Source organism: Bactrocera tryoni, chromosome 1 (genome assembly GCF_016617805.1).
Source record: "Bactrocera tryoni isolate S06 chromosome 1, CSIRO_BtryS06_freeze2, whole genome shotgun sequence".
Lineage (NCBI taxonomy): Eukaryota > Metazoa > Arthropoda > Insecta > Diptera > Tephritidae > Bactrocera > Bactrocera tryoni.
The window spans coordinates 57,105,193-57,123,249 of record NC_052499.1 but is presented as its reverse complement, the minus strand read 5'-3'; the positions used below and the strand labels follow the sequence as shown (position 1 = coordinate 57,123,249).

Genomic DNA, 18,057 nt, shown 5'->3' with positions numbered 1-18,057 from the left:
TTATCATACATACATACTGAAACAAAATTTTAATTTTTGTTATAAAATGGTTATACATATGTATATTGGTTATCATACACTCATATTGAAACAAAATTTGAATTAGGGGTTATAAAATAGTTATACATTGGTTATTATATCTGACAGCGATTTTCGATGTTTTTTGGTGATACAATGTTTTGTATTTTAGATGACGTTATGTAAATATTTCATCTCCAAAATTTTCTTCTGGCTGTTACAAACTACGTGGCAAACTTAATATACCTGATCAGGGTATTAAAAATATTTCTATCTCCTACACGTATTCTGGTCTAGGCGCATGAATTTTAGGCATTTTTTAAACTAAGATAAAAAAAATGAAAATATAAAAAAAATTACAAGAAAAAAAAACCAAAATTCGTCGAGATACGGGCCGGTGGAGTGGGGGCTTCAAAAAAACGATACGTCCTGGTTGACGTGATTTCAACCCTTGTAGAGATCTAAAACACAAAAAACAAGAAGATTCTTCATTAGTAAAGATGTCGTTATCGGGTTTACCATTTTCAAAAAAAAAAAATAAATAAATAACAAAATGGCGTCGACTTGAAAAAAAAATTTTTTTTACCCGATTTTTTCGACATTTCGAATTTTTTAAAAATAGTTCAAATCAAAATTTTTGGAAATCCAAAGCAGACACGATAGAGCATTGCATAAAGAAGATATATACCAAATTTCAAAGGAATCGGTTGAACAGAACTTGAGATATCATGTCAACCACCTCAAAAAAGTAGTTTCGAGAAAAACGCGTTTCAAGTTTAGGAGACAATTCTAGTGAACACGGACGCCACGTCACAAAATCGGCTGTAACTCTGCAAATAAGTCGAATTTTGAAAATTCCTTCCAAGGTCATATTTTTGAAAGTCTAAACTTTCAAAATATCCAAAAAAAAATGATTTTTTCAAAATCCTAGACCAGATACCCCCTTAAAATTAAATAAAGCGTATCATTTAACGTAACTTATTTTTTAATAATTAATTTAATTGAACAAAAGCTCTGAATTAATTTTACATGATCAAAGCATTACAACAACAACATTTTTCTTTCATTCTAGGCTACAGCAGTAATACGCATGATCACAGCAACAACAGCCCGCCCCCGCAAACGCAACAGCAAACGCAGAATGCTAACAACAATGGTGGTTCGTTGCTTTCGCATGCGCAGCAGCAGCAACAACAACAACAGTCGCAACAAAGCAATCCCGCCGCCAACAGCAATGCATCAGGCGTCAACGCCAACCAGTCGACCGGTCCGACGCCCAATCACAACAACAACAACAGTGCCAATATGAATTACATGCACGTGGCGTTACGAAACTCGGCCGCTGCGGCCGCACTCTACAGCCAACATCAGATGAAAGAGGAACCGGGCACACAGAACACCTCCTCCTATTCGAGTCTTGGCAGTGGCAGTAGTAACGGCCAAACCGATCCGGCTGATCTCTCTGTTTCATCCGTTTATGGTTTGCCACCACATCTGGCAGGTGCTGCCGCTGCGGCAGCTGTGGCTGCAGCCACCGGTGTACATTACGATGATAATGATTATCACAGCACGATCTCATCGCAAGAACATCCGAATTATCAGGATAGCGGCGCCGATTTCTATGGACTTGCTGTGGCGAATAATGAACAGAAATACAATGCCTACGGACGCTCACCATTCCCCGATTCCTATGCCTCGGAGTATGGTTCGTACGATCCAACGCGTTTCTCATCAATGAGCGGTCAGTCGCCGGCAGATCAATGGGGCGTGCATCATGCTGGGCAACATTCGGCCGCGTATATGAATACGATGAGTTTGGAGAAGGCACTCATGGGCGCATATCCCATGCAAGGTGGTGTGCCGTGCTTTACCGGCTCTGGGCCGATACAGTTGTGGCAATTTCTATTGGAGCTGCTGATGGATAAGACGTGTCAGGGCTTCATTTCGTGGACTGGCGATGGCTGGGAGTTCAAGTTGACCGATCCAGATGAGGTGAGTTGTCGTGTGAGAGGAAATATTAATGTAAAAAATAAAATATAGGGATTGGAACGAAATTCAAAGAAGGAAAATATGAAGCACAAGAGAAAAGTCTGTAGAAGACAAGTATTTAGAGGGTTTTGAAGAGCAAGACTTAATATTTCATGCAGAGAAACTGAGCGTTTTCGAATAAAAAATTTAAAAATGTATCTCAATTAAAAAGTTAGAAAGGAGGTTCGGTCTAGTTATATGAAGTACTATATTTCCACAACTCTGCAGTGAACCCGTCAAAGCTAATGTATCCATTGAACATTTCCAGGTTGCTCGTCGCTGGGGTATACGCAAGAATAAGCCAAAAATGAACTACGAAAAGCTCAGTCGTGGTCTCCGCTATTATTACGACAAGAACATCATCCATAAGACGGCAGGCAAGCGCTACGTCTACAAATTCGTTTGTGATCTACAAAACCTGATTGGGTAAGTTGTGTCATAGAGATGAGCGCATTGAGCAGTTTTTTTTAATTATCTCCGTTTTCGTTTCGTATTACAGCTACACGCCAGAAGAATTATGTGCTAAATATGACCTCAAGACGGACAAGAAAGATGATGATTAGATTGCTGTTTGAGGGCTGAACGCCTAGGCGGTAAACTAAAGTTAGCTATGACTACAGCAACGAGCCCCCAAGCCAACCAACCCCACACTCACACATACACACCCACTCAAAGTGAACCTAAAGCTGTGCTTTAATTGCGAGTGCAAACTTGACAATGCCAAATGCTATGAGATCATCGAGCTAACCTCATTATTGGTTCCAAGTTCGCACATGTGGGCGTCCGCAAGTGGTGTGTGGTCGGGGGTTGCGGTGCATGCATGCGAATGTGGATTCTTCCAAATGTGCTTAATTTTCGAAAGTACACACACACATTATTTACACACACATACATACACATAGAGAAGCATATAATATATACACATTTGCAGTTGTAATTATATTTTAGTACGCATACATATATGCATATGCATATACCGTTATTTAAAGTATGTATTTGCTATTTTCTGTGCTTACTCATGTTTAAGTCATTTAATTATGAATTCAATTAATTTGTTTGAGGAGATTACAAGCTTACTTATATAGTATACATATATGCATACATAACTGTACATAGTGTGCTAAGGAACATAAGTCGTGCGCACGAAAAATAAGAGAAACCCTAATAATCGTGATCTTAATTTTAAGTTTGCACAACAGTTTTACATTATTACATAACATATACATATAACGTACTCATAATTTATATAAAATATTGCAAATATTTAGTGAGAAACGAAAATATAATTTTAATGTTACTTTTCTAAATTAAATAGCTGTTAGTTATTAAAAATAAATTAAAAATCATAAAAACGTTGTATAAATTTCTAAATATGAAAATTAGTGTGCTTAAGTAAAAACAAAAATCAAAAATATCAAAGTTTTTTAGTGCCTAGTATGTTTATAAAGCGCAATTTTTCATATAAGTTAATTTTAATTTAAAAGTATATACTTTCAGAAAGTTGCTAAATTCAAAAGAAAATTTGGTTAAAAATAGTGAAAAAAATTATTTTGAGTCATAGGAAAAATAAAAAATTAAAATAAAATATATTGGAGAAAAAATGTTTTAAGTTATATAATAATCAATAAATTTCAAAACTAATGAAGAATAATTAAAATATAAAAAATCAGCTAAAACCTGAACTAATTTATTAAAAAAAATAAATAAATAAAAATAAAGTAAAAGAAATAAATGTAAAAATTGCAAATAAAATAAAAAATAAAACAAAATATGATAAAAAGGAAGAATTGAAATTAAAAGCAATCAGAGAAAGCTATTATAAAATTAAATCCAAATAAAATAAAACAAAACAAAATAAATAAGAAAAGGAAATTCAATTAAAACAAACCAAAAGGTAAATAAAATAAAAAATAAAACTTAATTTTAATTAAATTAAAAAACAAATAAAACAACCAAAAAGAAGGAAATGTACATTAAATTAAAGTAATTAGAAAAATTAATAAAATAAAAAGAAAAATAAAAAAGTTCAACTAATTAAATGAATAGAAATAAAAAAACGAAATTGAATTAAAAAAATCAATAAAATCACAAAAATAATAGCAAATAAAATAATAAATAACAGAAAAAAATTAAATATATAAAACCAATAAAATTTATATGAAATTAAAATAATATAATACAAAACCTAATAAAATAAAATAAAGTAAAAAACTAAAAAAATAAAACGAAGTAATCCAACAGAAATAAAAAATTAGATTAAAACAATTAAATAAGAAAATAAAATTAAATTCAATAAATATAATAAAAAATCAAAAAAATAACATAAATTATATTATATAAAATAACAGTAAAAGAATAAATTAAATGAAAACAATAAAATGTATAATAAGTTAAAATAATAAATAAACAAAATAAAAACGAATGAAAAGAAGTAAATAAAAACAACAAAACAAAACAGTATATTAATTAAAAATAAAATGAAATGAAATAAAACTAAATCAAAAACTAAAACAAAATAAAATAAAATTAAATTAAATTTATATCTTTTTTATTTAATTTAATTTTATTTTGGTATATTAAACTAAAACGAATTCATATGGAAAATATAATTATAATGAAATAAAAGAAAAAATAAATTAAAATAAAAATTAAGGAAATTTAAAAATCAAAAAAAAATAAAAATAAACTAAAATAAAAGCAAACTATAATAAAATTAAATTAAATAAAAATATAGATAAAATAAATATAAAATTGAATTAAAGTAAAATAAAATAAATTGAGATATGACAAAAATAGAAAAATAAATAAATGAAAAGTAAAATAAATTTTGAACAAATTTATAATAAATTAAAATAAAATAAATCTAAAAAATACATAAAACAAAATAAAACAAAATTAAATTAAATGAACATAAAAAGTTAATAAAATAAAATTTAAATTTAATTTTATTTATTAAATTAAAATAAAATAGAGGCAAACTATAACAAAAAAATAAAATTAAAAACAACATAAAACTGATGGAAATTGTATAAAATAAATACAAAATTAAATTGAAGTAAAATAAAACAAATTGATTTATAAAATAATAGAAAAAATAAATTAAATTAAATTAAAATTGAAAAAATAATTAAATTAAATTAAAATTGAAAACAAAAAAATTAAATTAAATGAAGAGAATAAAAGTAAAATTCTGATAAAACATAATGAAATAGGTTAAGAAAGAATCGTGAAAAATAGTAAAAAGTAATAATAAACAAAATTAAAAGCCGTAAAAATAATAAATATATTTAAAAAACCAATAATAAAATAAATATAAATAAAAAAACGGTAAAAATAAAAAAACAAACAAAATAAAAATCATAATGAAAAAATCACAAAATTAATAGTCTGGTTAAATAAGAACAGAAAATAAGAATGAAGGTACATAAATTTACAACAAGCTGTATGTTGAGTGCATATGCTCAAAACTTGGTTATAAATAATATAGTATGGGCCATTTCTTCAATCTCTGGTTAGCAGCCATCTGTCTAAGGCTCCACAAACTGCCGGTGTGTCAATAAAATTTGCTATAAGTCAAAGTTCCAAAAATTATTTTTCACAATATTGAAAAACTAAAGAACAGCAAATTATCTATAGCAATGCCTCAACACTTATTTCCAAAGAGCTGCCGTTTCTAAGCTTGTTGTAAATTTATATTTCTTCGACTTTGATCTAGATTGATTGGCTTATAAAAATAGTATAAATAATTAAAATCGACATAATAATCATAATAATCGTCATAATGAGCTTTAAATTGGATGAACAAACATATGAACCGAGAAAATCCGAAATGTGTTTTTATGAAAAACTTTGCACAATGTGCAATTAAAACTATTTTGAAATTTATGAAAATTAAAAACAAAATTCTCACTTGCTTTGATATTTGTACTCAAAATTGCCATATACAAAAAGAAAACTTTGATACAATGAATATAATTACTTGCTAGTAATAAATTAAAATAATTTAAAATGGTGCAAATAATTTTGTAAAAAATTAGCGCTACAACAAGTCGCTAAGCTATTGCACAACCATCACATTTGAACCCCAGTACCGTTAAAGAAGCTGCGCTGCAGTGAAAATAACAGTAATTATTTTTTTGTTTTTTTAATTTTATAAAAAAAAATATACATACATATGTACATATATAATACATCAATTCTTGAAATAAAAAACAATATTTTTAACGGTGTGTACGAAATGAAAATAAATAATAAAACGAAAATCAAAACATCATAAGCACACATTGTGATTTATGTGACATTTATAAAATTTTGAATAATAACAACAAACAAAAAATTAAATTTTTAAAACTTAAAAAAATAATAAGAAACGCTTTAAAGGCTAAAAGGTTACTGCTACATTTTCAATATGAGTGCTTCCGCAAGTTTACAGCATTTTACTTATACATACTTACATATACAATATATTTTCATTTTTGCTTTACTTTACTTACACACACATACATATATTTTATACTGTTATCTCTAAGCATGGAAGTACTACTGCAAATAAGTTAAACTATCTATGTAAATGTATATGTGAATAGCAATAAAATATCTGTAAGTAATAAGCATTATTTAAATATATGCAAAACATAGCGGTTTTATATATTTAACTACAAAAATAAAAATTTGTTAGTGTTTTAACTGTAAAAAATTGTGCAGAAATTAAACTTATTATTATTATTACAACTATTACTATGTATAGTTGTCTTAAATGCTTAATTTAATTAGCCATTAACTAATTATTATGAAATACAAAACCCAACAATTCAAAAGATATAAATAAATGCTCAAATTTCCAAAAAAAAGTCTTTTCTTCATACTTTGATAGGTTATACCCTTAAGAACAACACACAAATGTTTTGAATCAATATCTCGAATAGTGTTTGAGTTAGAGACTTCTAAAGTTAAGCCATTCAGTTCAATCAGCTCCAGCAAAACTACGTTTTCCGGATTTACTTGAGTGATTCTATTCTTTATTGGCGTAGACATCGCTTGGGCGGATATAGCGAAGTTTACAAAAGCACTCCAATCGTTCTTCCTTGTCGCTGTTTGGCGTCAAATTGGAGATTACAAGTGTTGCCAGGTCCTTCTCCACCTGGTCTTTGCAACAGATGGAGGTCTTCCTTTTCTTCTGCTACCACCGGCGAGTACTGCGCCAAATATGCTCAGAGCTGGAGTGTTTTCATCCATTCGGACGACTTGACCTAACCAGCGTAGCTGTTGTCTCTTGATTCGCTGAAAATGTCAATGTCAATGTATGTAAATCTCGTACAGCTTATGGTTTCATCGTCTACGGTACTCGCCGTTGCCAATGCGCAATGGAACATAAATCTTACGAGGAACAATTCTCTCGAAAGCTCTTAACGTCGACTCACCAGAAGTTGTTATTGTCCATGCCTCTGTACCATATAGAAGGACGGGAATGATGAGTGACGTGAAGAATTTGGTATATTCTTTGTCGAGAGAGGACCTTACTTTTCAATTGCCTACTAAGTTCGGAGTGGCACCTTTTGGTAAGAGTTATTCTACGCAGGAATTCGAGGCTGACGTTGTTGTTGGTGTTAATACTGGTTACAAGATAAACGAAATTATCTGCGACTTCGAAGTTATGACTGCGAACAGTGACGTGGGTGCCAAGTCCCAAATGCGACGACTACCCTCGCTTACTCCATTTGCTTCGCTTCTTTGTCCAACCTAGTGAAGGCAGAACTAACAGCGCGGTTGTTATAGCCAATGATATTGTATACTCGTGTAGAAGATTGTACTTTCTCTATTCAGCTCGAATTATTTTCTCCAGCAGCAGATTGAAGAAGCCACACGAAAGGGAGTTGCCTTGTTTGAAACCTCGTTTAGTGTCGAATGGCTCGGAGAGGTCTTTCCCGATCCTGACGGAGCTTTTGGTCTTGTTTATCGTCAGTTTACACAGTCATATTAGTTTTGCGTAGATATCAAATTCAGACATAGCGGCATAAAGCAGCTCCTTTTCGTGTAGTGTAAAGCAGCTTTAAAATCGACGAAGAGGTGATATATGTCCATCCTATTTTTACGGGTCCTATTACGGGTCTTTCCAAGATTTGAATGGTGAATGTCTTGTCGGTTGTTGAATTTCTAGCGCAGATTGTGGGGTCTCCCTTTTTGTGGATTGGTCAGAGCACACTTAAATTCCAATCGCTTGGCATGTTTTCGTCCGACCATATTCTACAAGGAAGCCGATGCATCTGCTGATGATGATCCTTAACAGTTCTTAGCCGCTGTATTTGAGAAGCTCGACCGGCAATCCATTGGTCTGCAGACGAGTAATTGCTATTCGAACTACATCATGGTCGGGCAATATAACATCATCGATTGGGGAACCGGGTTCACCATCTCCTGGTGTTATGCTTTCACTGTTATTTAAAGAATGGAGAAGTGTTCCCGAAAAATTTCTGACTGATATCTCATAAATTGAGAGACTAGTTTGCGGACGGACATGGCTAATCATTTTTATATATATTTTTTATAGCGCAACAAACGTTTCTTTTTGGGCGTTAAAAACATAGTGGCGAGCTTCATACTCCCTGATCAGGGTATAATGACTATAAGTAGTATTTTATGATGATTAGACCATGGCACCGAAGTCAGTTTGGTTCAGTAAATGTTTCCGGAAAACTAGTGGTAGCCTGGAGCGTTGCAGACGCTTGGTTATATCCAGCTGCGGTCCGATGTTCTTTACCTAGAGACTGACGTCTTTCTGTTTTACCATTGTCTACTTCATTCTTAAAACAATCGCCCTGCTTAGTCATGCAATAAGTTCTGTTACAAGTTTAGGCCATTTTAAAAATGAAAAAAATGGTCTCTATTGTTGAGGGTGCTGATTAACTGTTTTACCACTCCCTTTTATATATCCTACAGGTGCACTTTTGCTCCAGCTTTTACCCCCTTTCCACAGAAGTGAAATGCTTTTACAGAAGAATCCCCCACCAATTCTCTACAACAGCTGTTCATATCCTTTAGAATAACATTATTTGCGAAAACGCTTTAATCAAAAATTCTATTTTAATATATAATTTAATATATATTAATTAATTCTATACAGTTTTCAATATTTTTGAACTACCTGTTTTCAAAACCCGTACATAACTTTGTAGCACAGTTTTCTACAACTTCATACTTGTATAGCTGTCAATAAAATTTCTACAAATTTCATTCGACTTATAGCGGTAGAACCGAACGGTAGCGTTTATTTAAATACGCATTTTATTTTATTTTAATTTTTTTTTGCGCGATCAAGTTTTTACACCATCCAGAATATATATTACATAAAATTTGTAATTTCGCACAGTGCTAGGGATTATCTAACGAAATTCACATAAACGGCAACAATATGGCGGAGGCTACAAGTCAAGAGTTCAACAAGAAGACTTTCCTCGAGCATTACTGGCAAAAGCAGAAGGAGCTCACACGGCGACAGCGTCAATATAAGACGGTACTATCAACGAAGTTGAGCACGCGCAAGGAGACGATCATGTTGCAGAGCTATCAGAGCACAATCGATCAATTGCATTTGGAGAAGGATACATTGCGTGCGCAGATTTGGGTTGCCAGCGGCGAAACGCATCGGCGTCAAACCAAACGTGCGCTGTCGAATATACAATGTCACGTGTCGTGTCAGGAGCACTTAGGCGATGATATACGTTATTATAAGGAATCCATAATGAATTTGCAACGCGAAATTAGTCGCGTGAACAAACAGGTATACGAACTGAATAGGCGTACAGTGCCCGATTCTCAGCATCAAGCATATGTGGCACGCATGCGCAAGAAGCTGGACATATTGGAGAATCAGCTGGAGGTGGGCGTGCGTACGGAGTGCGCTTTCACGGCAATTAATAACGAATTGCGCGAAGATTTGATAATGTTGCTGCAACATCGCACGACTTTCAATGAAGCCTACACGAAGCTGGTGCAAAAGTTGAACAGCGACAAGAAATATATTGTTGATCTGATCGAATATGCTTTAGGCACTTTTGAAAATTGCATACATGCCTACGAGAAAATAAATATACTGACGAAGAAAGATGCAAAGGATCGTGAATTGAAAATGGTGGAAATGCAGGCGATCATGCGGAATAGAGCGGCCGAAGATGCGAAATTTGAGTTTTTAGATTGTAAAGCGCAGGAGATAATAATAGATGACTTGCAGCCAAAAGAGTATCGTCGACGTGAAAAATTCCGTCAGCAACATCGTAAGCGCATCGACTTGTACAATACAATATTAGAGAAAATTTTACAATACACCAATTCGAATAACGTCGATGCGGTCATTAACAAGTTCCAAGAGCAAGAGAGTCTTTACTATTCATACTTCAATTACGCCAATGAAATGAGCTATCACATGACATTACTAAATAATTCCGTTAATCGATTGTTTAATGAAATCTCCGAACTGAAGCATTCGAATCACAATACCTTACAGAATCAACTCGAAACCATTGAAGAGCTTGATAACCAGTTAAAGGAGAAGCAAAAGAAAAACGACGAGCTACGCGAAGTGCGCGATCAAAACGATGAGCGTTTAGAGAAATTGCTACAGGGCATACAAATAATTAAGGATCAATCGCGTGCCGATTGCAAGTCGTTCGAAGCATTACTGGGCGATTTCACCACAGTCAATCTCTTCAATATGCGTCACTTCCTGAAGGTATTGGAGAAGCGCGTACACTCCATAACGCTAGCGCAGTATATGCGCGAACGTCAAAGTATCAAGCCCCCGAGCGAATATATTGTCAAGGCTGTTGTAAAATTATGCGATAGTGTTACACCGTTAGGTGAGATCGTGCTCACCCAACAGTGTCCAGAATGTGGCGAGGCCGATGCCACCAACGTCGATGATACCGATGGTGGCGAGGGCATACAGAGCTTGAATACGGTCTTGAAGAAATTGTACGAACGCGTCAATCAACCGGAGATGCAGTATCGCCTGCACAGCATTAGTCAGTGTCGTTTGCCGCATTCGCGCATACTGGCCGCAAAACGTAATGCCTAAAACTTCAAGGCGCTTCTTACTCCGCTACGGAGAACTCAATTGCAATCAATTGTTTTAAAATTCAAACTGATATGGTGAATTGCAGATGCATCTATTTGTATGTGTGCAATATGCTTAGCTGAATGATGTGTGATTTAAACTTGATTGTGGCTGAAGGGGTACGATTATGAACCTCGTATATGGGAAAACATGTTAATGCCTAAATAAACTTTTTTATAAAACAAAAAAAGCTTGTTTTGGTTATTTGTTGGACCTTTGTTGAGTTTTCTGAAGCGGCGAAGGTTTCTCAGGTTTCCGAAACCGTGCTTCTATTGAATAAAAAACAAAAGGTCAGGGTACGACTTACAATACTAGTAAAGATGTGGTAAAGAATTCCAATTTTACATTATTTACATTTTTCTTCTCTCTTGTCTGAAAAATATTCAGAAATTACATTTAGAAATTCGTTTCACAAGTTCCTAAAAAAACGGTCTACAACAGCGCTTATTTTCCATATAATTGAACTTTAAATTCACTTCATAGTATTATGTAACGAAGACATCGAATTCCGTTGAAATCGAACCGAAACTGTTCAAAACTCCACATACCGAATATTTGACAGACTGAAGGAGGCTGCACTCTGGAGCAGCAAATTTACTGCTACCTCGGCCTGGAAAACACTACAATAGTCAGCAAGTCTGAAGGTGGAAATCATAGAGAACTCCTAACAGCAAACACCTCCACCAGCCTTCCCCCCAAGCTTTGACCCATCCACCTCTTCGCTGCGCTGCGCCTCTTCTCAAACGGCTTCTTCCCACACACAACTCCCTCTCCGGTATATGGTTAGAGAAGGTGCCGCCAGAGGGGGGGTTGGCGACTCCATGATCTAAGTGTGGTATGAAGTCAAAGTGATTGACGATTTCCGAGTTTTCAGAAACGTGTTCTTTTAGGAACCCAGATTATCTAAATCCGATGGCAACTTTCACAGCCATACAGTTATCGACGTTGTCTACGGGCAATATGTGCTGCTCACATTTCCGTCCGTTTCCCCATTCCCTTTCAATCAGTCTGTCATACAGATGACTGAAAATAAGGTATTTGAGGATTGATTCAACCTTAAGACCGTCCAGAACAGCTACAGGACGTTATTGAAAGCTCCTTTTATATCAAGGAAGGCTTCCTCAAGCCATGACACGATATTATGCAGAGCAATAGTCACAGACTTGCCTTTACAATAAACATGTTGCGCTCCTGGTAAATTGTCCCTCGTAATGCACTCCTAATGTACTAGTCCATCAGTATCTCCAGAGTTTTTTGTAAGAAGGAGGAGAGGCTGATGAGCCTGAAGTCCGTCGCCGTAACGTGAGAACCCTCAGCCTACGACATGAACGTAACTCTGACTCATCTCCAGATCCAGGGGATGTAACCAAGTCTATGCAGTTCGCATTGTTTGAACGAATTGATTGCCCAGGTAAGTGCCGTTCATCCAGAAAGTTGACTCCGAGTGATATCCCCCAGAGGATGTATTGCATGGGAAGTGCTTAGGGCTCACTTCCCATTTGAGTCCTTAAATTAATCCGGAAAGAAGGGGTTCTTTAGGAGAATACTTTTAAATCCAAAAGAGTCATGAATTTATGTCAAATGAGTCTATTACCAATTATATAAGTTAAAAAGATACAAAGTTATTTCCACTGCAAACTCTGAAATTGCTCCTCAGCGACTTTTTCGCCATAGTAAAACGGAATTCAGAAGTTGGAAGATCTCTAAAACCAGTATAATGCTCAAAAGTTTATCATATATACCCAGGACTTTTCCCTAAATAATACTCCTAATATATTCGAATTTATAGGAATGTGTATCTTTGGGGGCATATTTAGTGTTGACTATATGAGGTTTGACAGTTACTAGTACGAAAAGTTATCTTTCGTTATATTTGGTCCCGACGAAGAGTTATATCTTAAATTTACTTAGTGATATCTAATATATTTCGAGAGAAAAATTCAGCGAAAGATTTATGGTCCTTTGCGCATTGGCCACGGCGAATATCGCATTCGATGGAACGATGAGCTGTACGAGATATACGACGACATCGACATAGTTCAGCGAATTAAAAGACAGCGGCTACGCTGTCTTCGTCATGTCATCCGAATGGATGAAAACACTCCAGCTCTGAAAGTATTCGACGCAGTACCCGCCGGGGGAAGCAGAGGAAGAGGAAGACCTCTACTCCGTTGGAAGGACCAAGTGGAGAAGGACCTGACTTCGCTTGGAATATCCAATTGGCGCCACGTAGCGAAAAGGAGAAACGACTGGCGCGCTGTTGTTAACTCGGCTATAATCGCGTAAGCGGTGTCTACGCCAATTAAGAAGAAGAAGATATCTAAGCAATCTCTCGTATTGATTATACGTGTACGAATAATAAATAAAGCTCACATACAAGGTGTGTTCGAAAGTAAACAGGACTTTTTGAATCAAGGACCACCTGGTGGCACCATCTACTCGTATATGTCGACTGGTACGTTAGAATCTGCTATCTTTCTCGATTATCTAGCGAGAATTTCATGACATTTCACGGATTGGAAGTGAAGTTATTGCGTTTTAAGTGTCAGTATGTTTGTGTTATCGGTGCGAAAATGAGCTTCGAACAAAGAGCCAACATTAAATTTTGTTTTAAAATTGGTAAACCTTTTACCGAAACGTTTCAATTGATGAAACAAGTTTATGGCGATGATTGCGTATCCCGTTGCAGAGTTCACAAGTGATTTCAACGTTTTCAAAGTGGTTGTGAGGACATAAATGATGATCAACGTGTGGGCCAATCAAAATCCGTGATCACCGGAAATTCCACCGAAACTGTGCGTCAGCCGAAATCATCATTGAAATTCATGGAAATGGAATTGAACATCTCCAAAGCATCGATTTATCGCATTTCGACCGAACATTTGGGCTTACGAAAGTGTCTGACGACCAAAAATTGCTCAGAATCCAGCATTCGATCGACGCTTCTGACTGATTAATCTCATTTTAACCATTAACCATTCCCGGTATTCACGTGATATGGCACCGTGCGATTTCTTTCTTTTCGGAAAAATGCATTTGCCAATGAAAGAGAAGCGTTATGCAGACGTAGAGGCCATTCAAAAGGCTTGCACCGGCATACTAGCGGCCATACCAGCCAACGAGCTAAAACACTCGTTCAACATGCTTTTGGACCGTGTAAAAAGCTGTATTGAAGCAGAAGTAGTCTATTTTGAATAAAATAAATTGATTTTGCCGAAAAAAACATTTGTTCTGTTTTCTTTTTTTGTTTTTGAAAAGTCCTGTTTACTGTACATATATTTCTTTTTTGATAAAATTTCATTTTATTATTCAGTTATCTTCGAGGGCGGTATAACGATTTTAGCGGTCAAAAATATTCAATACCATTTTTATAATACATTAGCCTTAAGCCTCTAAATAATCCCAGTTTCTGCGATTACCTCTTCATTGTTGGTAAATTGCTTCCAGCGGGCATTCTCTTGAGGTCTGAGATGACGACATAGTCTCACATCAGAACAATACGGTGGATGCGGAAGCTATACGAAGCTCAGTTCATGGATTTTGCCATAGTTTCCACTGCTTTGTGACACGGTGAATTTTCTTGGTAAAACAGCACTTGGTTATTCTTCAGAAGCAGCCGTTTTTCGGTGATTTCGTCCTTCAAACGGTTCAATAAGAGTATATAATAGTCGCTGTTGATGATGCTTCCTTTCTCAAGGTAGACAATAAAAATTCCATGCGCATCCCAAAATATATACGCCATTACCCTGTCAATCGACGGTTGCATCTGCTCGGCTGACTGTTCTTTGGAGTGCGGTGTAAAATTATGTAACAATGTTTCATCCATAATCACATATCGATTCAAAAGTTCGGTTTTATTACCATGAAAAAGCTTCAAATACTTCCCGGAATCAGAATGTCAAATTTGTACACGTATCTTTTAAAGGTAGGGGCTGAATTAAAATCATATAGATTTAATATTAGTTGTACCACTTATGTATCAACCTATGAACTTTTCAGTCCACCTGTAAGCAGCTGTTTTAAAAATTACTATTATAGTGTACCAAAGATGTTATGGTCAAAAATTTTATTCCTCGAACAGTTTGTGTCTGACATGTCGAATCTATTGCCACTATTACAATGCTGATCATGGCCTTAATTAATTTTATACAGTTTTTGATATTTTTGAGTTACCTACTGACGTTTTCAAAACCCTTACATAACTTGGTAGCTCAGATTTCTACAACTTCATAAAGCTGTCAACAAAATTTTCTACAAATTTCATTCGACTTATAGCGGAGGGACCGAGCGGTAACATATATTTAAATACGCATTTAATTTTTTTTACACAATCAAGTTTTTACGCCATCCCGTGTATATACATATATTTTAGTATATTTTGCATAAAACTTGTAATTTTGCACGCTATAAGCATAGTGCCAGGAATTATCTAACGATATTCACAACAACGACAACAACATGGCGGAGGCTACAAGTCAAGAGTTCAACAAGAAGACCTTCCTCGAGCATTACTGGCAAAAGCAGAAGGAGCTCACACGGCGACAGCGTCAATACAAGACGATACTATCGACGAAGTTGAGTACGCGCAAGGAGACGATCATGTTGCAGAGCTATCAGAACACCATCGATCAATTGCATTTGGAGAAGGATACATTGCGTGCGCAGATTTGGGTTGCCAGCGGCGAAACGCATCGGCGCCAAAACGATCGTGCGCTGTCGAACATACAATGCCACGTGTCATGTCAGGAGCATTTGGCCGACGATATACGTTATTATAAAGAATCCATAATGAATTTGCAACGCGAAATTAGTCGCGTGAACAAACAGGTATACGTACTGAATAGGCGTACAGTGCCCGATTCTCAGCATCAAGCGTATGTGGCACGCATGCGCAAGAAGCTGGACATATTGGAGAATCAGCTGGAGGTGGGCGTGCGTACGGAGTGCGCTTTCACGGCAATTAATAACGAATTGCGCGAAGATTTGATAATGTTGCTGCAACATCGCACGACTTTCAATGAAGCCTACACGAAGCTGGTGCAAAAATTGAACAGCGATAGAAAATATATAGTCGATCTGATCGAATATGCTTTAGGCACTTTTGAGAGTTGCATCCACGCCTACGAGAAAATAAATATACAGAATAAGAAAGATGCAAAGGATCGTGAATTGAAAATGGTGGAAATGCAGTCGATCATGCGGAATAGAGCGGCCGACGATGCGAAGTTTGAATTTTTGGATTGTAAAGCGCACGTGAGAATAATGGATGACTTGCAGCCGAAAGAGTATCGTCGACGTGAAAAATTCCGTCAGCAACATCGTAAGCGCATCGACTTGTACAATACAATATTAGAGAAAATTTTACAATACACCAATTCGAGCGATGTCGATATGGTCATAAACAAGTTCCAAGAGCAAGAGAGTCTTTACTATTCATACTTCAATTACGCCAATGAAATGAGCTATCACATGACTTTGCTAAATAATTCCGTTAATCGATTGTTTAATGAAATCTCCGAACTGAAGCATACGAATCACAATACCTTACAGAATCAACTCGAAACCATTGAAGAGCTTGATAACCAGTTAAAGGAGAAGCAAAAGAAAAACGACGAGCTACGCGAAGTGCGCGATCAAAACGATGAGCGTTTAGAGAAATTGCTACAGGGCATACAAATAATTAAGGATCAATCACGTGCCGATTGCAAGTCGTTCGAAGCATTACTGGGCGATTTCACCAAAGTCAATCTCTTCAATATGCGTCACTTCCTGAAGGTATTGGAGAAGCGCGTACACTCCATAACGGTGGCACAGTATGTGCGCGAGCGTCGTGTTAAGAAGCACAGGAGCGAATGTATTGTCAAGGATGTTGTAAAATTATGCGATAGTGTTACACCGTTAGATGAGATCGTACTCACCCAACAGTGTCCAGAGTGTGGCGAGGCCGATGCCACCAACGTCGATGATACCGATGGTGGCGAGGGCATACAGAGCTTGAATACGGTGTTGAAAAAATTGTACGAGCGCATCAATCAACCGGAGATGCAGTATCGCCTGCACAGCATTAGTCAGTGTCGTTTGCCGCACTCGCGCATACTGGCCGCAAAACGTAATGCCTAAAACTTCATGGCGCTGCTTTCTCCAATATGGAGAATTGCAATCAATTATGAAGCTCGTATATAGGAAAACATGTTAATGCGTAAATAGCTTGTTTTTATTATAAAAAAATCTAAATATTATTTAGAAAAAAAAGTAGTTTTATTTATTCGTTGGCTGATGGGTGACAGCTATGACAGAATAAAATTTTCTCAAATACTTGAAAGTTCTTTTCAGCAAAAAACAAAATTTGAGGGTACAAATCACAATACTCGTGTTGAAATAGATGAAGCCAACGATTTTTCTAGATTTTCCTGTTTTGTTGTCTGAAAAATATTCAGAAATTTAATTAAGAGTAGAAATACTTAAAATGGCGAAGTTCAAATTTCCGACCCATCAAAATAAAGACAAAATTTTAATATACAGCAAATGGTATTCCTTGTTCACAGTTTTGTCGTTCGGCAGGAATTCGGAGTGCACCACACCTCGGTAATCGAAGAACTCTGTCAACATAACCTTGATTTTTGACCGTCTTTGAAGTGTCAAGGGTCTAGTATCTCTTTTTCTTAGTCCTTAGTTAGTATTGGTGAGGTAAGAGGTGATTTGGTTTATGATGTTTTTATTGTTCAATCGAACATTTTTAAGTTCTAACTAATTTGGATTAGTCTCAAAGTGGTTAAGTTAAAACGACATAGTTCATGTGGATGTATTACAAGTGAGGCTCTGCTTCGTATGAGTTGCCATTGAATGCGCCTTTTAACCACAAAATTCACTTGAGCGAGATTAGTTTTTTTAGATGGTATGAA

The 18,057-nt window shown here is 35.5% G+C and overlaps 3 protein-coding genes across 4 annotated transcripts in view; all 3 read left to right on the top strand.

Moving 5' to 3' along the window:
• Window positions 1-2,950, top strand: part of LOC120782615 (ETS-like protein pointed) — a 94,522-nt gene extending 91,572 nt beyond the window's left edge. For both annotated transcript variants that reach the window (XM_040114984.1, XM_040114983.1), the window contains 3 exons: window positions 1,091-2,010; window positions 2,315-2,472; window positions 2,546-2,950. In XM_040114984.1, the coding sequence (XP_039970918.1) occupies window positions 1,091-2,010; window positions 2,315-2,472; window positions 2,546-2,609 (1,142 nt within the window). In that variant the 3' untranslated portion in view covers window positions 2,610-2,950. The remainder of the gene's footprint in view (window positions 1-1,090; window positions 2,011-2,314; window positions 2,473-2,545) is intronic.
• Window positions 2,951-9,302: 6,352 nt separating this feature from the next.
• LOC120782516 (outer dynein arm protein 1-like) lies at window positions 9,303-11,266 on the top strand. The gene has a single exon (XM_040114824.1). It carries the CDS (start codon window positions 9,455-9,457, stop codon window positions 11,114-11,116), a length of 1,662 nt encoding a protein of 553 aa, XP_039970758.1. The 5' UTR covers window positions 9,303-9,454; the 3' UTR covers window positions 11,117-11,266.
• Window positions 11,267-15,522: 4,256 nt separating this feature from the next.
• LOC120782662 (outer dynein arm protein 1-like) lies at window positions 15,523-17,275 on the top strand. Its single transcript, XM_040115038.1, has one exon. The coding sequence runs from the start codon at window positions 15,614-15,616 to the stop codon at window positions 17,273-17,275; it is 1,662 nt and encodes a 553-aa protein (XP_039970972.1). The 5' UTR covers window positions 15,523-15,613.
• Window positions 17,276-18,057: the final 782 nt, after the last annotated feature.